General features: G+C 58.3%; 1 protein-coding gene across 13 annotated transcripts in view; it reads left to right on the plus strand.

Annotated features, from left to right (window-relative positions):
• Positions 1-22,666, plus strand: part of MEF2D (myocyte enhancer factor 2D) — an 81,108-nt gene extending 58,442 nt beyond the window's left edge. For 5 of the 13 annotated variants that reach the window (XM_068415203.1, XM_068415205.1, XM_068415204.1 and 2 more), the window contains 8 exons: positions 1,358-1,495; positions 4,912-5,122; positions 9,183-9,239; positions 13,571-13,761; positions 14,062-14,082; positions 17,229-17,358; positions 21,029-21,263; positions 22,278-22,666. In XM_068415203.1, coding sequence (XP_068271304.1) covers positions 1,358-1,495; positions 4,912-5,122; positions 9,183-9,239; positions 13,571-13,761; positions 14,062-14,082; positions 17,229-17,358; positions 21,029-21,263; positions 22,278-22,608 — 1,314 coding nt within the window. In that variant the 3' untranslated portion in view covers positions 22,609-22,666. Of the gene's footprint in view, positions 1-1,357; positions 1,496-1,627; positions 1,763-4,911; positions 5,123-9,182; positions 9,240-13,570; positions 13,762-14,061; positions 14,083-17,228; positions 17,359-21,028; positions 21,264-22,277 lie in introns of all 13 variants that reach the window. The other 8 variants (XM_068415214.1, XM_068415209.1, XM_068415208.1 and 5 more) reach the window with 8 other exon arrangements.
• The last annotated feature ends 583 nt before the right edge of the window (positions 22,667-23,249 follow it).

The raw sequence follows: 23,249 nt of genomic DNA on the forward strand, positions 1-23,249 counted from the left end.
CAAAAAGCAGTTTTCCATCCCCCCCCAGCAGCACCCGTTCCTTTTTTTGGCCCGTTCTAAAACCAAACAAGGACAGATATAAAAATAGGAAAATAATAGGGAAAAATCCTCGGGAACCTGCAGGGAAAAAGCCCTGGGAACCTCCTGACTCAGATTCCTACTACCCTTTTTTATAAAAAGATGATAAATAACTCAAATTAGGGATAGGAAGAATTATTATTAGGTAATTAGGTAATAATTATTAGGTAGCAAGAATTGTTGGTAACACCAAACAGGGCTTCGGATGCCACCACGGTCAAGAGCAAGCCGGATCCTTCACCGGTGGAGCTGGATGGGGACAAGGACTTTTCGATTTTTATCCATCAATTTTTAACCCCTTTTTTTATCCATCGATTTTTATCCACCAATTTTTATCCCCTTTTTTATCCACCAATTTTTATCCGTCAGTTTTTATCCCCTTTTTTTATCCATCAATTTTTATCCCCTTTTTTAATCCGTCAATTTTTATCCATCAATTTTTATCCACCAATTTTTATCCCCTTTTTTTATCCACCAATTTTTATCCCCTTTTTTATCCACCAATTTTTATCCCCTTTTTTATCCACCAATTTTTATCCCCTTTTTTATCCATCAATTTTTATCCACCAATTTTTATCCCTTTTTTTTTCCCCTTTTTTATCCATCGATTTTTATCCCTTTTTTTTTTCCCCTTTTTTATCCATCGATTTTTATCCATCAATTTTTATCCACCAATTTTTATCCCCTTTTTTTATCCACCAATTTTTATCCACCAATTTTTATCCATCAATTTCTATCCATCAATTTTTATCCACCAGTTTTTACCCCCTTTTTTTATTCATCAATTTTTATCCACCAATTTTTATCCCCTTTTTTAATCCACCAATTTTTATCCCCTTTTTTTATCCACCAATTTTTATCCCCTTTTTTTATCCACCAATTTTTATCCACCAATTTTTATCCATCAGTTTTTATCCACTCCAGCAGAAATTCCCCCACAAGCTCCATGTTTCCTGGAGCTCACAGGTAGATGACGAGCCGCACCAGGACACTTTTTGGCCTCAAAATAAAGATATTTATTCCTGTTTAGGAAAACAGAGGAGAATTTTTTAATCCCTTGTGAAAAGAATTCAAGAATTCCGGGAAATTCTGTAGCTTGGACTTCAAAAACATAAATAAATTGAGGTCAACAACGTCTTGGGGTGAAGGTGTTCGTGGGGGCGAGTCCTCGTCTTTACGGTCCGGGGGATGGTTTAGGGGGGACGTGCCCGTCTCAGGCAGCTGCCCGTGGTCCCCACCCTCCCTCCTAGATCTCAGACTGTCCCGGTTGTGTTTTCAGACGTTAAGAAAGAAAGGTTTTAACGGCTGTGACAGCCCGGAGCCCGACGGCGACGACTCCATAGACCAGAGCCCCTTGATGGAGGATAAATACCGTAAAGGCAGCGAGGATCTGGATATCCTATTCAAGCGATACGGTGTAAGTACCTGCCCCGTGGCCAGAAAACCTTCATTATATGTTCTTTTTTTTTTTTCTTCTGTTCGATTTCCCTCCACCCTCATCCCCTGACCCCTCCCTGACACCCCCCGACCCCAACCCCGAACGTAACAGGCGCTGAACAAGAAGCACAGGGAATGCGAGAGCCCGGAAGGGGACGAAGTGTTTGCGTTGACCCCGCAGACGGAAGAGAAATATAAAAAGATTGATGAGGAATTTGATAAAATGATGCAGAGTTACCGGCTCGCAGTGAGTAGCTGGTGGTCTGCAGCCCCCCCCACCCCTCCGGGTGATGGAGGGGGGGGACACGTTTTGCATGGCTTTGCTTCGGAGCCGTGCTCTGCGCCTTGGGAGCCGATGCGAGCAGCCCCGGACGCGCCCCGGCTCTGCGGGGTGGGACGCACGGGGGCCCTGGAGGGTCCCTCCTATTTCCCACCCAGAAAAGCAGGAAAAACCCTTGGGAAAACCAGTCCCATTAGCTCCGACATTCCTGAGCTTCCTCCGCTCCGGCCGGGCTATTCTCCCCTCCTTTGCTGCAAATACTCTATAGGAGCCTCCTTTTTTTACCCTTTTTCCCCCAAAAAAGGGCTTTTTGCCTGGGTTCACGCGAGCTGGCGGCGTGTGCCGGCTCCTCACATCTCCCTGCGAGACTTTAGCCTGGTTTGGGTTATTCCGCGTTAAATCCCCCTCCAAATCCACCGAGCCCTCGGGGCAGCTGGTGACCCGTGGCAGAAATCCCGGGAGGTTTTAGCCGGTGATCCCGGGGTGGCATCAGGACAAGGGATTTGTGTCAGGAGATGGGAGGAGGAGGAGGAGGAGGAGGAGGAGGAGAACGTTTCAAATTAGTTGTTAGTTGAAGGGAGCAGAGAGTATTGATGCAGGCGAGGCTGAGCCCCGAGTCGCTGCAGCCATAATTAACGCTGCCAGGAGAAAGGAAGCTCGTTTGCAAGGGCTGGATGCAGCACTGCGAAAATTATACCCCTCCCTCGAAAAATAATCTGCCCTCCTGTGCTTTGCGAGCCCCCACAAGATAAAATTCTGGCTTTTCTTGCGGATTGAGGCTTGGGGAATCCATGGTTTTTTTTTATTTTGCTGACTCAGCAGGTGAGCGCTGCGTCGCTCCCTCACCCCAAATTCTCCATCTCCATCCCCTGTGTCTTGGGGTGGTGACTACCATGAGCCCTGGGCGAGCTGGGGGGGTGAAGCAAACCGGGGTGCAGGCAGCGACGGTGGCTCGCAGCTCTGCTGTGGCAGCAAGCCCAGCCCTCCGGCGCGGCTTTAGCGCAGGATTAGCTCCCCCGAGCTCGTCTCTGCCTCATCCTCCCTGAGATTTCTCCCTGGGGCATGTTCCCACCCTGCCAGGGCTCGCGTGGGGTGGGGGCACAGCCCCAGCTGGATGTGCCCCCCCCAAGTCCCTTGCACAAGCCGTGTCATGGGTACAAAGTAGGTCCCAAACCCAGCAGAGCAAACCCTTGGTCCAAAACCACCTCGGGAAGCAGGGGCTGTTCAGCATCTATTTTTCTGCTGCGAAGGGAGGGCTCCAAGCAGGCTCCCTGTCACGGAGGCAGCCCCCAGACCTGCCCTAAAGGATCAGTCCGTGCCCTAAAGGATCAGTCTGTTCCCTAAAGGATCAGTCCGTGCCCTAAAGGATCAGTCCGTGCCCTAAAGTCGTTTTGGCTGGTGGCATCGAGGTGCTGGGCGTTCCGTAGCATCTGGCTCCCCGACTAAACCTCCCTGTGCGATGCAGGTTGGAGCGTGTGCAGTTGAAGAAGATGCTTTTCCTTTTTATTTTTTTAACCATCTGCGGTTGGTTTTGCGTGTGACAAGGACTAACCAGGCTGGGGAAGCTTTAACAAGAGCCTTGTTCGCAGCTTCTGCGATGGGTGGTTTGCAACGGCTTTGGATGCAAACAGAAATCGTTGAGGTTTGGCTGATGTGTGCATCTTTTCCCCCTCCCCACACCCTGATTTTGGATTGATGTGTGAGCTGCCTTCCCTAGTTGTGGCTCAGAAAAACCTGGCACCACGCTTAGCTGGTGGCCTGGGTCAGCCTGAGGCTTGTTTGAAGGTGCCTGGGAGCAGTGCCACCGTCCTCTGACTCGGCTGCAGCCACGGGGTGTCTCGGAAGGACGAGATGCCCTTGAGAGGCTGGTGGGGAGGGTTTTCCAGCAGCGAGGTGTGGGTGAGCACCAGCCCACCCCTTCCTCCCTTCCTCATCTCTACCCCGTAAGAAAATGACCCATCTAAGAGCAGGTTTCTGGCAGGGAGAGGGAGCTGCTGCCCTGCAGTGGGGGGATGCTCGGCTCCCTCTCCCCTCGCCGCTGCAGCCTGCGGGGTCCCAGCTCCGGCCCCATCCAGCTCTGCCTCTCCCACCCTGAGCAAATTAAAGTTGGACTTTAGCTAAGCCCCTGCTAAAGCCTCTCAGCAGGTGCCCGCTCCTGTTAACGAAGAGCAAATCAGGGACATAAGACAGCCAGGATAATCGCGGCGAGTCCGGCTCCAGCGGGGACGCTGGTAGGTGACGCTGGTCCTCGACCTGCGGCCAAGGATGGGGCTTTAGCGATGCTCCTGCGTCCCTGGGGTCAGCTCCTCCTCCTGCCCAGCAGCTCCCGGAGGTGCCAGGATGGATCCCAGCGTCACCTGGGGGCTGTGTGGGATGAAATGAGCCTTACCCACATAGAATCAACCACAGAATCAACCAGGTTGGAAGAGCCCTCTGGGCTCATCGAGTCCAACCATTGCCCTGACACCACCATGGCAACTAGACCAGGGCACTAAGGGCCATGTCCAGGCTTTTCTTCAACCCCTCCAGAGATGGTGACTCCACCACCTCCCTGGGCAGCCCCTTCCAATGGCTAATGACCCTTGCTGAGAGGAAATGCTTCCTGATGTCCAACCTGAGCCTCCCCTGGCCAAGCTTGAGGCTGTGTCCTCTTGTCCTATCGCTGGTTGCCTGGGAGAAGAGGCCGACTCCTACTTCACTACAACCTCCCTTCAGGTAGTTGTAGACTGCACTAAGGTCACCTCGGAGCCTCCTCTTCTCCAGGCTAAACACCCCCAGCTCCCTCAGCTGTTCCTCATAGGTCAGACCCTCCAGACCCTTCCCCAGCTTGGTCACCCAAATGAGACCAAAGCAACTGGTTGCCAAGGTTGGATGTGTCTGAGAGAGCTGATTGCTCTTCCTGGTCTCCCCCGGTGGGGTCGGGGCTCTGGTGCATCCCTTCGAGATGCCAGCATGGGCAGGGTCAGCAGTGACATGGGGGCTCGAGGGGCCCCGGCCTGTCCCCCCTTGTTCAGCAGTGGGGTGTTGATGGTGCTGTGGAGCAGGATCAGTCCCGCTGTTGCTCAGAGCGAGGAACATCCCCCCCTGCTCCCCTTCACCCCCCGCTCTCTGTTCAGTCCACAGTGCCCGCTCCGAACTTCGCCATGCCCGTCACGGTGCCCGTCACCAACCAAAACACGCTGCAGTTCAGCAACCCGGGCAGCTCACTGGTGACCCAGTCCCTGGTGACCTCCTCACTGACAGACCCTCGGCTCCTCTCACCGCAGCAGCCGGCGTTGCAGAGGAACACCGTGTCCCCGGGGCTGCCGCAGAGGCCGGCCAGCGCAGGTGAGTGATGCCATCACCCTTCGCACACCCCCCTACTCCTCATCCTCACTGCAAGAGCCTTGCTGGGCGTGCAGCACCGAGCACGGGGCATGCTGGGATGCAGGGGACATCCCTGCTGCCTCCATCCCCTGCCCAGGGGTAGGACATGTCCCTGCATCCATGAGTGGCAGGACCATGGGTGCTTGTTCGTGCCCTCCTGCCAGAGGTTGATGCCCCCCAGTTTGTGCCTTGGCCTCAAACTGGGAGTGACTCGAAGCATGTGGAGGAAAAGGAGGTTATCAGGAGTAGTCAACATGGATTCACTAAGGGGAAGTCATGCTTGACCAACCTGATGGCCTTCTATGAGGGTATGACCAACTGGGTAGATGAGGGGAGAGCAGTGGATGGTGTCTACCTTGACTTCAGCAAGGCTTTGGGCACTGGCTCCCACAACGTCCTCATGGGAAAGCTCAGGGAGTGTGGGTGAGATGGGTGGACAGTGAGGTGGATGGAGAACTGGCTGCAGGGCAGAGCTCAGAGGGTTGTGGTCAGCGGCGCTGAGTCTAGTTGAGGGCCTGTAGGGAGTGGTGTTCCCCAGAGCTCAGCACTGGGTCCAGTCTTGGTCAACTTATTCATCAATGACCTGGACAAAGGGACAGGGTTTAACCTCAGCCAGTTTGCTGGTGACACCAAACTGGGAGGAGTGGCCGATCCCCCCAAAGGCTGCACTGACGTTCAGCGAGACCTGGCCAGGCTGGAGAGTTGAGTGGAGAGGAACCTCATGAAGTTCACCAAGGGCAAGTGTAGGGTCCTGCACCTGGGGAGGAATAACCCCATACACCAGTACAGGCTGGGGGTGACCTGCTGGAAGGCAGCTCTGCGGAGAAGGATCTGGGAATTCTGGTGGACACCAAGTTCCCCATGAGCCAGCAAGGTGAACCAAGATTGGCCAGGACAGGCCAATAGTAGACCAACCAAGAAGGCCAATGGTGTCCTGGGGTGCACGAGGAAGAGTGTGGGCAGCAGGTCAAGGGAGGTTCTCTTCCCCCTCTACACTGCCCTGGTGAGGCCACACCTGGAGTAACTGTGTGCAGTTCTGGGCCCTCCAGTTCAAGAAAGACCAGGAGCTACTGGAGAGAGTCCAGTGGAGGGTACAGAGATGGTCAGAGGGCTGGAGCATCTCTGCTGTGAGGAGAGGCTGAGGGAGCTGGGGCTGTTCAGCTGGAGAAGGGCAGACTGAGGGGGGATCTTCTCAATGCTCACAAATACCTTCGGGGCGGGTGTCAAGGGGATGGGCCAGACTCTTCTCAGTGGTGCCCAGCGCCAGGACAAGGGGCAACGGGCACAGACTGAAACACGGGAAGTTCCATGTGAAAATGGGGAAAAACTTGTTTGCTGTGAGGGTGCCAGAGCCCGGGCACAGGCTGCCCAGGGAGGGGGGGAGTCTCCTTCTCTGGAGATATTCAAACCCGCGTGGCCTGACCCTGTGCGACGTGCTCTGGGTGACCCTGCTTGGGCAGGGGGTGGGCTGGGGGATCCCCAGAGGTCCCTTCCCACCCCACCAAGCTGGGATCCGGTGATTCGGTAATTCTGTGACCCCCCCTCGCCTTACCCAGGTCTGTTTTTGAGAGCTGGGTCCCCGCAGGGATCCGTTTCGAGGTTGGGCAGCGCAAGGACATGAGTCACCCGGCGCCGTTCCCAGGCTTGGGGGGGTGGCTGCCGGCATCCCGCGTGCCGGTGGCACTCCGGTGACACACAGGGACTGCTGCCTAAAAAGGGCTTTTCTGAGCGGGGCTGCGCCGGTTGCAGTTGGTCGCCGAGCGATTACTCACGCGGATCTGCTGACAGATCGGAGGGAGCAGTCGCTTCCAGCGGGGACCGGCGATGGGTGGCAGAGGGCAGGTCGGGGGAGAGGAGCTTGTCACCCGTGTCCCCCCCTGTGACCACAGCCCGGCTCCCCTGCGGTGCGATCATAAATCATAATAGCGTGTAGAAAGCCCCTGCTTGCTATTTCGGTTGTCACAGATGGTCTAAAAATCAGCCGGGCTGCAAATGGCAGAGCTGGAGACTGTGTCCGCCCAGATATCGGGGCAGTGTCTTTACTCCGCTCTCCTGAGACCCCCCTGCAGTGCTGCGTCCAGCTCTGGGGCCCCAACAGCAGAAGGACACGGAGCTGGTGGAGCGAGTCCACAGAGATGATCCAAGGGCTGGAGCCCCTCTGCTCTGGAGACAGGCTGAGAGAGTTGGGGCTGTTCAGCCTGGAGAGGAGAAGGCTCCGGGGAGACCTTCTAGCACCTTCCAGCACCTGAAGGGGCTACAGGAAGGCTGGAGAGGGGCTTTGGCCAAGGGCATGGAGTGACAGGACGAGGGGGAACGGTTTTAAACTGAAAGAGGGGAGACTGAGATGAGATCTGAGGAAGAAATTCTTTGCTGTGAGGGTGGTGAGAGCCTGGCCCAGGTTGGCCAGAGAAGCTGTGGCTGCCCCTCCCTGGCAGTGTTCAAGGGCAGGTTGGATGGGGCTTGGAGCAACCTGGTCTGGTGGAAGGTGTCCCTGCCCTTGGCAGGGGGGTGGGAACTGGCTAGACTTTAAGGTCCCTCCAACCCAAACCAGTCTGTGACTCTGTGATTCTATATGATGGGCACTGGGCTGTGGTCCCCAGGGCTGTGGAAGCTCATGGGGGGCTTTGCAAAGGGGCTGGAGGGGTGGGAGAAGGGCTGGGAGGTGCCTCCAGCAGCAGGTTGGGTGGCTGGGGCAGAGCGAGCAGGAGGAGCTGCCTGGGCTGGGATGTGATGGTCACTCACCGCTCTCAAAGCACTCAGATACCAGGATGGGGCCCCAAAACCTGCGGGAACGGGGTCTTTGTGCTCCAGGACTGGTCCCAAAGAGCAAGGTCTCACCCCAGGCTGGGCGGCAGAGCCCTCCCCGGGCAGGACCAGAAAGGGCTCTCCCCTGCCCTCTCGCAGGCCCCTCTGCTGAGAAAATAAAAGAGGCTTCGGCGTAGTGTAAGATCTGCTGGAGGCTCCACGTCTCCGGCTCGCTCGCCCTTCATTTGGAGCGGGATAATTCCGCGGTCGCGAGCGCCGAGGTGTTCCAAGCCCGGCCATCTGCGGCTCATTCGCTCGCTGCCTGGGACACGGCAGAAATCCTGTTTGTAGGAGCCAGGCTCTTGCATGGTACAAGAGCTTTTTTTTTTTCCCCCCTTAAATTTGGGGTTTTTTTTAGCAAAGCAGCGCTGCGGCGTTGGGTCGGTATCTCGGTCTGCTCGGGTACGGCCAAGGGGGTTTATAGGGTTGGCAATGGGGTTGGCATCACTTTGGCAGCGTGGGTGCTGGGTTATGGGGTGCAAGTGGGGTCCCGCAGCAGGGCACAGCCCCCAAATCCTTTTGGGGTCCCTCCTCCGGGACTCCCCATCCCTTGAAGGGAGGATGCTGCGGTGCCACGTTTTGGTCACTTTGCCCTTTTGCAAGCTGGAAAATGTTTTTGGGATCACCAGTATCCTCGATTGTGCTCCCACATGGGGAGCAAAGGCAAATCTCAGCCCTCCAGCATTCCTTCTGCTGCCAGGGGCTCACTGCAAGCCCAGACCGGAGAGCTGGTGGGCTGGGAAATGAAAGGTTTCGAGCTCAGGTTTCCCCATGTGGGGTGAGAAGGGTTGGGTGGTGGTTAGAGGTGGGGTTTGGGATCACAAACTCCTCGTTCCCCTGCCCAAGGGCTCTGGGATGACCGCGCGGGGCTGGTTTCCATTTGGTGCCAACATTACAGGGGGGATATAGTGTTTCACACGCTGCTGGGGCTCACTTTTCCCCATCCCCGTGTTCTCCCACCCTAAAAAAAGGGGCTTGGAGTAAAATAGCCGCAGTGTTTTAGCGGGTTCTTGTGCTACCTGGCTCCTGCCCAAAGGAAACGGAGCTGCCCGGATGATGTTTCCCAACCTGAGCACCAGGAATGCTGCTCGTTTTGCCCAGGACTTTCTCCCCGGGAAGGGAACACAGCTCGTTTTCCTTTGCTCGCCCCCAAAGGAGGGATGCTCGCCCTGTTCCCGAGCGGACGCTGACCCCCGTGTTTCCCTTTGCTTTGCAGGGGCGATGCTCGGGGGGGAGCTGAACACCACGAATGGAGCCTGCCCGAGCCCCGTGGGTAAGTGAAGGAGCCGTCGCAGTGCTGTGGGTGCCAGGACCTGCGCCCCGGGCTCTGGTTGCCGTTCCCTGCCTCAGTTTCCCCACGTGTGTTTAGAAGAGCAGACTGAGGGGGGATCTTATCAGTGCTCACAAATCCCTTCGGGGCGGGTGTCAAGGGGATGGGCCAGACTCTTCTCAGTGGTGCCCAGCGCCAGGACAAGGGGCAACGGGCACAGACTGAAACACGGGAAGTTCCATGTGAATGTGAGGAAAAACTTGTTTGCTGTGAGGGTGCCAGAGCCCGGGCACAGGCTGCCCAGGGAGGGGGGAGTCTCCTTCTCTGGAGATATTCAAACCCGCCTGGCCTGACCCTGTGCGACGTGCTCTGGGTGACCCTGCTTGGGCAGGGGTTGGGCTGGGGGATCCCCAGAGGTCCCTTCCCACCCCAGAGGTCCCTTCCCACCCCAACCAGGCTGGGATTTGGTGATTCTGTAACAGGGTTTTCCTTTGCCCTCCAACACCGTCGGTCGATGGAGAAGCACTAGGGAAGATTTTACTGCTCTTGGCAGCAGGAGGGTTTGGCCTGTGGAGCTCCAGGCCAGCACCTTTGCTGGAGGCTGCTGGTTTCAGTGGGGACCCCCAAAGACTGAGGCAGGAGGAGGGGGGGTGCATGTCCCAGCACCTCCCCTGCGTTTTTGGAGTTGTTGCAAATCAAGGGGCTGGCTGAGATGGGCACCAAGGGCCGTGGTTTGGGCAGCTCTGGCTTTAGCTCCCCACGCTGCAACTGGTCCCTGCGCTGACCTCGGGTGAGTCACTCAACACCTGATTCCTCCTCGCGCTTGGGCCCTATAAAGGAACTTTACTGCAAGGAAAAAAACCTCATTAAGGTCCTTTTCCACTGCGAGAGCCTCCGTGCTAACGAGGCTCAGACCTTGTGGCTTAACTCCCTGGCTATAAAATGGGCTAATAATACCTCCCTTGGCCGTCTGCAGGGCGAGGGCTTCAGGGCCGGCGCTTGCGTAGCTACAACCCAAAAGCCACCAACAGCCCCCCCGGACCCCGCTGGGAAGCAGCTGCCGCTCCCGGCACCGCGGCTGGGGCAGGGCTGCGGGCCAGGGCTTGGGAGGATGGATGGGAGGTGGAGAGGGGGAAGGCAGCCTGGCATGGGGAGCCTGGCTCGGCACCCCCTCGGGGGCTGTGTGCGGTGGGGCTCCAGCCGACAGCGCGGAGGAGGGCGGAATTCAGCGGTGTCCCAGTTAAAAGCAAATTGGAGCCTGGGTGCCACTGGTTGTAGGGATGGGGCTGGTCCAGACGTGGTTCTGCAGCACCTCAGCTGCTTGTCCCCATGCCCTACACCTCAGCCACTTGTCCCCATCCCCTGCACCTTGGCTGCTTGTCCCCATCCCCTGCACCCCATCCCCTGCACCTCAGCTGCCTGTCCCCATCCCCTGCACCCCATCCCCTGCACCTCAGCTGCTTGTCCCCATCCCCTGCACCTCGTCCGCTCCTGGGAATGACCTTTTCCCCGTGCCAGGCAGCAGCTGTGCCAGCACCAGGGTATTTCCCTGCCGGGGCAGTTTGTGGGGCTGGGGTCTCCCGGGGGGCCCTTGCACCGCCCGACGTGGAGCTTTGCTGCTCCTTCGCAGGCAGAGGGAAGGGGCCATCGTGCCGCAGCCCCCAGCCACCTTGGCGGCCCCTTTTCCCCGCCGCGGCCGCCCCCACGTCAGCTGTCGGGAGCAGCCGCGGCGGCGCGGAGCTTGGCAGGGCCCGTGAATGTCAGCATTGACGTCACCGGAGCATTCCCCGCGTTCCTGCCGCCGCCCCAGGAAACAGGGACAGCCCGGCCGTGGCCAGCCCCGGACCCCCACCATCCCTGGACCCCTGATGTCCCCAGACCCCCACCGTCCCCGGACCACCGATGTCCCTGGTGCTCCCTGTGCTGGCTGCAGGATGGGAGCATGGTGCTGGCACCGTGCCTGTGGTTTTTGGGTACTTGGGATAACGTGGCGTACCTCAAAGTGGCTCTCAAATCATCCCCAGCAGCGTGGTCAGCAGGGCGAGAGAGGGGATTCTGCCCCTCTGCTCCGCTCTCCTGAGACCCCCCTGCAGTGCTGCGTCCAGCTCTGGGGCCCCCAGCAGCAGAAGGACACGGAGCTGCTGGGGCGAGTCCAGAGGAGGCCACGGAGATGCTCCGAGGGCTGGAGCCCCTCTGCTCTGGAGACAGGCTGGGAGAGCTGGGGCTGTTCAGCCTGGAGAAGAGAAGGCTCCGGGGAGACCTTCTAGCACCTTCCAGCACCTGGAGGGGCTACAGGAAAGCTGGAGAGGGGCTTTTGCCAAGGGCATGGAGTGACAGGACGAGGGGGAACGGTTTTAAACTGAAAGAGGGGAGATTGAGATGAGATATTGGGAAGAAATTCTTCCCTGTGAGGGTGGTGAGACCCTGGCCCAGGTTGCCCAGAGCAGCTGTGGCTGCCCCCTCCCTGGCAGTGTTGAAGGCCAGGTTGGATGGGGCTTGGAGCAACCTGGGCTGGTGGAAGGTGTCCCTGTCTGTGGCAGGGGGGTGGGACTGGATGGTCTTTAAGGTCCCTTCCAACCCAAATCTGTGATTCTGTGACTCTAAAGTGGCCGTTACCACGAGAGCCGCGTGTGCCTCCACGTCGATGCCACCTTGGGAACATCAAGGGGTTTAATGTTCCTTTTGGCTATGCCTCCGTTGGCTTTTGCCTGGCACGGCGGGTAGCGAAGGTCACCCGGCAAATTTTATGCACCTTCGTTATTAATTGATATAAAAGCTGGTGGCCTTGCAAAGGAAATGCACGGCACGTGGAGGTCCCCAGGACATGATGCACGAGGCACGTGCCTTATGCACGGCTGCTCACGGTGGTTTGGGACAGGGAGGTCACCTCGCTGGGGACAGGAAAGCCTGTCCCCTCCCTCGGGCAGGGACATGGGTACAGGATTTACCATGTGGGACTGCCAGCCCGCAGCATCCCTGATGGGCACCTCCCAGGCACCACCATCCCCAGCAGCATCGGTGGGTGCGTGGCCATCCCCCATGCCCAGTTTACCCCATCACCGCCGTGTCCAGCCCCGGGCCAGCTCTGGGGGAGGCACCCGGCCCCCACGAGCACGTGCCACGGCTGCGGCGTCACCGCCGCCAGCTGAAATGCAGATGTAGCGCGATGCTGGATGTGATTAATAATGCAATCAGCGACCTATTTTTCCCGGTCTAACGTGCGATGAATATGAGGGCTGAATCCTGGTGATTGCTAAACGCCTTTCTATCTTTGGGGCCTATTCATAAAAAAAAAAAATACCCTCATCAGAACAGTAATCTGATCCAATTTATTCCTTTCCTGATGTTCATCAAATCTTTTCCTTTTTAAATTTTTTTCTTCCTTTCCTTTCTTCTTTTTTTTTCTTTTTTTTTTCCCCCCTCCTCTTTGCACATAAAATCCTTAAGTGGGGCAGCAGGAGGAGGAGGGAACCTCAGATCTTCAAAGGGGCAGTGGGATCAGTGAACTGAGTCCTTGCTCTACCCCTTTTTGCTGCTCTGGTACCATAAAGAGACCTTAAAAGTGACCGTAACAGTAATTATCCCCCCTCTGCTCCGGCCCCAGTACCTGCCAGAGCAGCGTCACGAGCCCTTGCTGCAAATTAAGCCTGTAATATTTATTGGTGGTTATTGCAAGTAACAATCAGGGGGTCTGGCAGGTTGAGGGGCTGCCCTGGGCGCTGCGGGCTGGCTGCCTGCCCCTGCTTCTGCCCCTGCCCCTGCCCCTGCCCCTGCCCCTGCCCCTGCCCCTGCCCCTGCCCCTGCCTCTGCCTCTGCCCCTGCCCCTGCCGCTGCCGCTGCCGCTGCCCCTGCCTCTGCCCCTGCCTCTGCCCCTGCCCCTGCCCCTGCCCCTGCCCCTGCCCCTGCCCCTGCCGCTGCCCCTGCCTCTGCCCCTGCCTCTGCCTCTGCTTCTGCCTCTGCCTCTGCCCCTGCCCCTGCCCCTGCCCCTGCCCCTGCCCTTGCCCTTGCCCTTGCCCTTGCCCCTGCCCCTGCCCCTGTCCCTGCCTCTGTCCCTGTCCCTGCCCCTGCCCCTGCCCCAGCCCCTGCCTGGCACAGGGTGGGTTTCCCTGGGGAGGTTTGCCCCTGCCAAGCTCGCTGGGGGCTGCGGGTGAGCCTGCCTGGGGTGCAGGAGGGTTTGGGGGAGCCTGGGGGGACGTGGGGTGGCTGCTCTCGCGGGGAGGAGCAACCGTGGAGCCCCACTGCGGCACCGCTCGTTGTGTATCATTCACCATCACCGTGCGTTCACCATCACCGTGCGTTCACCCCCTTCCTCCCTGTCACCCCTTTTCCCGCAGGTAACGGCTACGTGAGTGCCAGAGCCTCCCCGGGTCTCCTGCCCGTGTCCAACGGCAGCACCATGGGCAAAATCATCCCGGCCAAGTCCCCGCCGCCGCCCTCGCACGGCGCGCAGCTCGCCGCCAACAGCCGCAAGCCGGATTTACGCGTGATCACGTCGCAGAGCGGCAAGGGCTTGATGCACCATTTGGTGAGGGGCTGGCAGAGGGGTGCGGGGAGGAGGAGGAGCGGGGTGGGAACCGCGGCCCCTGCCAGCACCCTGGGCACGGGGGGGGCTTTGTCACAGATGCGGCGTGGGCACCTATTGGGTGCCGTGGTGGTGGGAGCTGGCGGAGGGGGATGACTTGGGGGTCTCAGTTTGCACCGTGCTGGTGGTGGGCACGAGCGTACCCCGTCGGTGCCCCCGGGGTGGGCGAGGGCGCGGGGCCGGTGGTTGGGGCCGCGGAGTTAACGGTGCCTCTCGGTTTTCTCTCTGTTCCCCCGCGGGCAGACCGAGGATCACTTGTCTCTGGTGAGTTCCCCGCTGAGCACGGACCGCGGCGGGGTGGGACATGGGTTTGCTTGTCCCCTCGGTCCCCACACCCAACCCCTTTGCCCTCCGTTGGGGACGTGGTGCCAGCACAAATGCCACATCCAGCCCCGCCACGGAGCATCAACCCCCAGAAAAACGCACTTTTAGGAAAATCAGGTTCCCTATGGGAAAGGAGGAGCTGGCACGAGCTGGAAAGCGCCTGTTTCTCCACCAAGGCCAAAAAAAGCTGTGCTGGTGTCCCCGGGGGAGCTCAGCCCGGGTCCCTTTTGGGGCCAGTGCTCCGGGGAGCCACCCTGGGCACTGCCACCAGCCTGGGGACCTGCCCCATGGGCTTTGCCGGAGCCACCGTGGTTTAAAGCACGGGAAGAGCTGGCCCAGTGCCCCCACATGAGAGACAGGGAGTAAACGAGGCTCTTCCCATATTAAGGATATTATTTAAAGCCTGTGTAAATCCCCGGGCTGGCTCACGCGCTCCCTAAACCTCCCTTGTGCACAGGGGCAGTTTTCCGTGTTATTTTTATGGCTTTTTTTTTAATTTCCCCCCCCCCCATCCCTGCCAGCAAAGTGAACACCACCTTGTTTGTGGCAATGATTCACCCTGCTCCGTTGCTATTCTGGTGCGGGGCAGATGGGCGACAGGTCAGCGCAGCGCGAAGGGTGGGAGCCACTGTAGGATGCAGGGAAAAGCTCTCCAAAACCACAGGGCTAAGCCAAAACCTCTCGCAGCCTTCAAGGAGACACTCTTGGCCCAGGGGAAGGATTAAGCCAGGCTTTGGCAGACTTGATTTCTGCCGCTTTTTTTCTCTTCTTGCTCCTCCCAGCAGCTCCGTGCCTCAGTTTCCCCATCTGCGGCGTGAAAACAGTCACCACCCGCCTCCCCATCTGCTCGTCCCCGCTGCCGCAGGGCATTTGCCTGTCTCCCAGCTGGAGGAGCAGCTTCGCTTTAGGCGAAAAGCAGCCGGGTTGGCATTAACGAAGAGTTTTTAATTGTTAAGTCGGAGCTAACCCGGCTGATTTTTTTTGCCTGCGGTGAAGTAGGACCCGAGGCGAGCTGGCAGCGGGGAGGCGGAGGGTGACGAAGGCTGGGAGCAGGGTGACAGCGACCTGGATGGGGCAGGGGAAAGCTGAGAGGTGCGGATTCACCCTGCCTGGTGCAGATCCTCCCTCCTTTGCTCCACTAACCTTCCCCCCACATCTGCTCCCTCCACGTTGCTCAACCCCCACGGGGCAGCTCCCACCCTCTTGCCCCTCTGCCCCTGCCCACCCCCTGGGGTTGCTCCCAGCAGCTTTAGGCTCTGAGTCTCTGCTCTTTTAGGGGGGTTCAGAGGGGGCCCCCCCATTTCTCTACACTCTCCTGATGTCAAGGGTAGAGCAGGTTTGAGCCCACAGCACCGGGGAGCATGTCTGCACGCGGTTTGCAAGCGGGAACAGTTTCCGAGGCACTCGGGGGTGTGAGCTTGGGCACCTCGGCACCCCCCACCTGCACGAACCGGGGGGAAAACGTGGGGGCTTCCTACAGCGCGGTCGGGTCTGACATCCCTCGTGGTGTAACGGGGTGGCTGCTGCCCCGTTGCCACGTCCCTGCTCAGCCCGTGTCCCACCACCCCGGCCGGACACGTCCCCGCAGGCGATGGGCACGGCCGAGGGGCGGTTGCCAGCGGGCTACGTGCCAGGAGAAGCTGCTCCTGCAGCCGCAGGGCTTGAGTAATTAGAGCCCTGGGTGATCACCCGCCCGGGGTGCCAGGGAGGGAGGTGCGGGCTGGGGAGTGTGTGGGCGCAGGGCGCTGCGAATCCAGCGCGCTGGGGTGCTGTCACCCTCCGGGTGCTGTCACCCTCCCTGGGTACTGTCACCCTCTGGGGTGCTGTCACCCTCAGGGGTACTGTCACCCTCTGGGGTGCTGTCACCCTCCAGGGTACTGCCACCCTCCAGGGTGCTGTCACCCTCTGGGGTACTGTCACCCTTTGGGGTACTGTCACCCCCTGGGCTGCTGTCACCCCCTGGGGTACTGTCACCATCCAGGGTACTGTCACCCTTGGGGGTACTGTCACCCTCCAGGCTGCTGTCACCCTCCGGAGGTGGCAAGAACAGGGCTTTTACCCTCCAGCCTTATCCCAGGACAGTCCTGCGTGGCCGTGACCATCGCAGGGTCCCGTGCTCAGCCCTAAGATGCCCCAGGACCTCTCTGTGCCTGGCAGCAAGGTGGCAGGGAGGCTCCGCGCCGTGTCCCCCGGGATGCAGCCAGCCTCGTGCCAGGCGCGGTTTAAGCTGGGCGCTGCCCCGGCCTTCGCAGGGTGACGTGTGCCGGGGTGCTTCAGCTTAGAGCCAAGCCTCTTGAGGCCGATTTAAATCAGATCAGCAGAGACAGCCCCGATTATCTGCCTTGTAAACAGGGCTGAAGCTGACCCGTGGATCTGCCCACGTAACTGCCCGCAGAACCACGGGGGGAGGTCGGTGTGCACCGCTCCAGGGGCAGAATTTTTCCATAGTTGGACCCGGCTGATGCCCCAAACCTCCTGAGGGCACCAAGGTGGCAGGTTGCTGAGCGCTGGATTTTAGGTTTAAGGGTGCCAGAGTGCCTTTAAAACTCTGAGAGCGACGCTCAGCATCGCCTTAGGGGCACGTTCTTGGACGTGGGTGCTGCAGGGAGGAGGATGTGGCAGCTCTGCGCTGCGTCACCCGGCCCTGGTTGTGTTTGGTGCCTTTCTCCCTGAGCATCAAACCAAACCTCACGTGCATCCTCTGGAAAACAATAACTCTATTTTTCTGCACCAGAAGGAATACAGGCTGGGGCATCCCACTATTATTCCCCCCCTGTGCACGCAGGGACGTTGCTGGTCCTTGCAGGTGAAGCCCAGCCCTGGGCAGAAAGGTGACCCAAGGCCAATGCCAAGTGACCTGCAAATGAATGTCACAAGGGTCCTCGATGGCTGTGAGCGGCGTGGTTGGCTTTGTTGCAATAAGGCTCCGTCCTGCTTAGTCCCACAGTCTCCATGATGAGCTTCAAACCTGGTGCATGCCCTGGTGGGGTGGCAGCTGCGGGTGGAGGTTTGAGGGGTCACAACGCACGAGGACGACAGAGTAAAACATATCTGGGTTGTAACTCGCTCTCCGTTTGCTCCCGCAGCAGAACACGCAGCGGTTGGGTGTCTCCCAAGCAACTCACTCTTTAACCACGCCGGTTGTTTCGGTGGCCACTCCGAGTCTGCTGACGCAGGGGCTGCCTTTCTCGGCCATGCCCACAGCGTACAACACAGGTAGGAGCGCACAGCCCGGCCGAGGGCTTTCCCGTGGGTAATTATTTCATACCAAGAGGGGGAATGCGCTGCTGAAAGCACGTGCCTGGCTCTCCCCGAGCAGCTGCAGCGTCACTCGTGGAACTCATTGCTGCAAGACTTGGTCGGGTCCAAGAGTTTCACGGGATTGAAATCAAGGGGAAATTCGTATGATGAGTTTAGTGGGTGGAAAAGGCCCTGGGGGTGTTGGTCGATGGCCAGCTGGATATGAGCCAGCAGTGTGCCCAGGTGGCCAAGAAGGCCACCAGCATCCTGGCTTGTGTCAGCACTAGTGTGGCCAGCAGGACTAGGGCAGGGATCGTCCCCCTGTGCTTGGCACTGGTGAGGCCGCACCTCGAATCCTGGGGTCAGTTTTGGGCCCCTCACGACAAGAAAGACCTTGAGGTGCTGGAGCGAGTCCAGAGAAGGGCAATGGGGCTGGTGAAGGGTCTGGAGCACAAGTGTGATGGGGAGCGGCTGAGGGACCTGGGGGGGTTTAGCCTGGAGAAAAGGAGGCTGAGGGGAGGCCTTCTCGCTCTCTACAACTGCCTGAAAGGAGGGGGTGGTGGGGGTGGGGGTCAGGCTGTTTTCCCAAGCGACAGGATGAGCTTCGCCAGGGGAGGTTCAGGTTGGACATTAGGAAGCATTTCTTCTCAGCAAGGGTCATTAGCCATTGGAAGGGGCTGCCCAGGGAGGTGGTGGAGTCACCATCTCTGGAGGGGTTTAAGAAAAGCCTGGACATGGCCCTTAGTGCCCTGGTCTAGTTGCCATGGTGGTGTCAGGGCAATGGTTGGACTCGATGATCCCAGAGGGCTCTTCCAACCTCAGTGATTCTGTGAGAGGAAACGGCCTCAAGTTGCCCCAGGGGAGGTTTAGGTTGGAGATCAGGAACAATTTCTTCCCCAAAGGGCTGTCAAGCGCTGGCACAGGCTGCCCAGGGCAGTGGTGGAGTCCCCATCCCTGGGGGGATTTAAAAGCCGTGTAGATGCGGTGCTGAGGGATGTGGGTTAGTGGTGGCCTTGGCAGTGCTGGGTTAAGGGTTGGACTCGATGATCTTCAAGGTCTTTGCCAACCAAAACCATTCTATAATTCTATGATAAATCGTGAGAACTCACTGTCATCTCCAGCCCTGATTCTGTTAGAGCCCATTGTGCTGTGCTGGCAGCGTGAAGGTGCTTTTAAGTGGCTGCTAATTACAGCTACACCCATCTCCAAGCTCTTGGGATGTTGTAACAGGGGCTTAATGCAAATGAGCGTCAGGCTCCCAAAAGTTGGGGAAGAATGCAAACCAGCCTGCTCGTAGGCACATCCCAGTTGGGCTGGTGGGGTTCGAGCTGGCCCGAGGCGACGGTTACGGCACGCTCGCCCGAGCGAAGGGATTGTTCATCTGCAACCTGTCAAACCTCCCCGAAGACTTTAAGGACTTGCTGGTTTCCTGCGTAACTCACTTTGGCGTTTGCTCAGAGAAAAGTTTGTGAAAAAAAATGTAAAAAAAGCTGCTTGTCTGGAAGAACCCAGAATAGGCGTGTCGGGAACTCCCTCTCCTAATTAGTAGGTGTAGCCCAGAAGATGCCTGTTTGTGCGTGACGAGTAGGCTCCTCTCCCTACGTGGAAGTCATCGTTGGTCCCTCGGCCACCCTGCGTACAGCCAAAGTCCCCAAAATAGGTTTTAATTGAGCCTTGTGCTGCTGTTGCTCAGGGCGGAGCGGGGCAGGGGGAGCTGAATTTCAGCTTTCTGGAGTTATTTTTCTCTTTGTAGATGACCACAGGCAGAGAAACGTTCCCACTCGGGCGCCTTCGGTGGCTGTGGCTGGGGGGTTTGGTGGAGATATCCCAGAATCACTGAGGTTGGAAGAGCCCTCTGGGCTCATCGAGTCCAGCCATGGCCCTGACACCACCATGGCAACTAGACCAGGGCACTAAGGGCCATGTCCAGGCTTTTCTTGAACCCCTCCAGAGATGGTGACTCCACCACCTCCCTGGGCAGCCCCTTCCAATGGCTAATGACCCTTGCTGAGAAGAAATGCTTCCTAATGTCCAACCTGACCCTTTTTGCCTGGTTTAACTCCAACCCGACCGTTTGCAGCTTCGAGACAGGGGTTGGCTCCAGTTCAAGCTCTCTGCGGAGGCGGCTGTCGTAACCAGTGGGTGTCACGAGCTCCTAAACCAGAATGGCTGGTGCTGGGGTGGAGGGGGGTAAAAGAACTGTGGAGGGCAAAGACCCCTCCCCAAGTCCTGGGACTTGCTGGGAGGGTGTGCCTTGAATCAGCCCGGCGGCTTTGGCAGCGGTTCAGCACCTTCGCAGACACCTCTTTGTGTGTTCTGCTGCCGCCGGCGAGTTTGGGCCCTGCCAAAAGGGAAGGTTGGAACCATAAGACGCGCCAAAATGACAGTGAGAAAAGGGAGGAGGGCAGGGGCTGGGGGAGGGAGGCCGAGCGTTTGATAAATGCTCAGGATCTGGGGGTGTCTGTGTCCGCTGCAGAGGCGGCTGTGGGGAAACAGCTCACAGAGTCACAGACTGGTTTGGGTTGGAAGGGACCTCAAAGCCCATCTAGTCCCACCCCCCTGCCACAGGCAGGGACACCTTCCACCAGCCCAGGTTGCTCCCAGCCCCATCCAACCTGGCCTTGAACACTGCCAGGGAGGGGGCAGCCACAGCTTCTCTGGGCAACCTGGGCCAGGGTCTCACCACCCTCACAGCAAAGAATTTCTTCCTCAGATCTCATCTCAATCTCCCCTCTTTCAGTTTAAAACCGTCCCCCCTCGTCCTATCACTCCATGCCCTTGGCAAAAGCCCCTCTCAGCTTTCATGTAGCTCCTTCAGGTGCTGGAAGGTGCTAGAAGATCTCCCCGGAGCCTTCTCTTCTCCAGGCTGAACAGCCCCAACTCTCCCAGCCTGTCTCCAGAGCAGAGGGGCTCCAGCCCTCGCATCATCTCCGTGGCCTCCTCTGGACTCGCTCCACCAGCTCCGTGTCCTTCTGCTGTTGGGGGCCCAGAGCTGGACGCAGCACTGCAGGGGGGGTCTCAGGAGAGCGGAGTAGACCAAGGGTTGACCAGTTGCCCAAGAGTTTGACCTGGAAGAGCAGTTGCTTCCCCCCAACCCTGCGCCATGCAGGATTTCCCACCCTTTGTAAAATTCTCCCCGCAGTTTTTGGGGCTGCTGGGCTGGAGTTGGGGGGTCAGGCGTGGGAAGAGCAGCTCCCTCCAGCCCCAGAGGTGGGCGGAGGGCGCCCCCTGCTGCCGCGCGGGGATGGGCCCCGCATGGGTCGGGGGTTTGCTGTCCCTGGGTGGGGGTCTTGAAGAAGACTATATATATATATAGATATAGATAAAGATACATAAGGAAGACATTTTTTACACTGAGGGTAGTGAGACACTGGCCCAGCTTGCCCAGAGAGGTGGGAGATGCCCCATCCCTGGAGACACTCAAGGTCAAGTTGAACAGGGCTCTGAGCAACCTGATCCAGTTGAAGATGTCCCTGCTCATGGCAGGGTTGGACTAGATGACCTTAAAGGTCCCTTCCACCCCAGTCTGTGATTCCATGACTCTGAGCCATGTCCTATGGGCAGCGTCGCCATCTTCCCATGGCGCTCAGGGAGCTGTTGGAGTAGGTTTGACATGGAGAGGACTGATGGGCTCCTTCCTTTCCAGATTATCAGCTGACGAGTGCTGAGTTGTCTTCGCTGCCGGCGTTCAGCTCACCTGGTGGGCTCTCCCTTGGCAACATCTCTGCCTGGCAGCAGCAGCAGCAGCAGCAGCAGCAACAGCAACAGCAGCAACAACAGCAGCAACAACAACAGCAACAACAACAACAACAGCAGCAACAGCAGCAGCAGCAACAGCAGCAGCAGCAGCACCTGGTTCCTGTATCACTAGGAAATTTAATGTAAGTGAAACGGGTGCCAGGGGCTGCTCAGGGGCTGTTGGAAAAGGAAAGAGGGAAATGGGGGATTGCACCAAGGGGAATTACTGAATTACCCTCAGGGAGTTGGCAGATGACACCAAGTTGGGTGGGAGTGGTGATGTGCTGGAGGGCAGGAGGCTCTGCAGAGGGATCTGGACAGGCTGGATCGATGGGCTGAGGCCACTGTGTGAGGGTCAACAAGGCCAAGTGTTGGGTCCTGCCCTTGGGACACAACAACCCCACGCACCGCTACAGGCTGGGGGAAGAGTGGCTGGAAAAGGCCCTGGGGGTGTTGGTCGATGGCGGCTGAATATGAGCCAGCAGTGTGCCCAGGTGGCCAAGAAGGCCACCAGCAGCCTGGCTTGTGTCAGCACTAGTGTGGCCAGCAGGATGAGAGGAGGGATGCTGCCTGCAGGGTCATGTGGGGTCTAATCGTGGCTTGGCAGTGACGCATCGTGGTGAGTGTGCGGATTGTGAATTCTGAAGCCATAATAATTCATAATTCTAATTATGAATCCAGATTCGTAATGTAATCCAGATTCATAATATAATCCAGATTCGTATCATAGAATCCCAGACTGGTTTGGGTTGGAAGGGACCTTAAAGTCCATCCAGTTCCCACCCCCCTGCCATGGGCAGGGACACCTTCTACCAGCCCAGGTTGCTCCAAGCCCCATCCAACATGGCCTTGAACCCTGCCAGGGAGGGGGCAGCCACAGCTTCTCTGGGCAACCTGGGCCAGTGTGAATATAATCCAGATTCATAATATAATCCAGATTAATAGTCTAATCCAGATTCATAATTCTGGATTCATTCAGCCACGGGGTGTGCGGATTATGAGTTCTGTGGATTGGAGGGTAAAAGGCCACCGAAAAGATGAATAATGAGAGACTTCCCGTTATCTCCTCCTCCATCTGTTTCTCCCCCTTCCTCCCCTCCTCCCCTCCTCTCCTCCTCCTCCTCCTCTCCCACCCTCATCCCCACCCGGATGCCCAGACAAGGGAGTCACTTATCCCACACCACCACTTTGACTGTCAACACCAACCCCAACATCAGCATCAAGTCGGAGCCCGTCTCGCCCAACCGAGAAAGAAACACTGCCACCCCGCTCAGCACCTTCCCCCACCAGCCCCGCCACGAGCCCACCGGCCGCTCGCCCGTCGACAGCCTCAGCAGCAACACCAGCTCCTACGAAGGCAGCAGCGAGCGGGACGATCCCGCCCGTCCCGATTTCGGGTCATCCTTGGGCCTCCTGCGACCCACCAGCGAGCCCGAAGGAGAGAGCCCCTCCGTAAAGCGCATGCGCTTGGATACCTGGGTCACATAACGGGGTCCCCCCGTCGTCCCTGGGAACGCCGCAGCGGGGAGGGGTGGGGTGGGGTGGGGTGGGGGGGGGTAATGTGGGGGTGAAACGGGTTACGGGGATGGGGTGGGAGGGGAAATGATCATAAACTGCCTGAGAAAATAGCTTTAGGGTTTTGTAGGCGTTCCTTCTAGCGCAGCGGGTGACGCACGCAGTACCTACGGCGCTGCCCGGCTCGGGGACAGCGCGGGGACGGGGGGAAGGACAAGGCCAAATCCCTGGGGATGCTCGTCCCCGCGGGCGGGGGGACCGGGCGGCAGTCGGTGACCGGCGAGACCCCGGGGACGCTGGTCCCCTCGGCGGGGAGGTGGGACAGTGGCCCTGGAGAAGAGCGTCTGCGGCAGGACGGGCTGTGAGGGGGGACGGGGCGCGGGGCGTCCCCGAAACGTGCCGTGGAGCAGCGCCTGGGCTGGCCTGGGCCCTGGGCAGGGAGGGGACATGGCTCTCAGAGAGGTTGAAGGGCTTTGGCAGGCACCGGTTTTCCTAAAAAAGGATTTTCCTGAAAAAGGGTTTTCCTAAAAAAGGTGTTCCTAAAAAAAAGGGATTTTCTTAAAAAAGGGGTTTCCTAAAAAAGGGATTTTCCTAAAAAAGGGTGTTCCTAAAAA

Source organism: Nyctibius grandis, chromosome 17 (assembly GCF_013368605.1).
Source record: "Nyctibius grandis isolate bNycGra1 chromosome 17, bNycGra1.pri, whole genome shotgun sequence".
NCBI classification, from domain to species: Eukaryota; Metazoa; Chordata; class Aves; order Nyctibiiformes; family Nyctibiidae; genus Nyctibius; species Nyctibius grandis.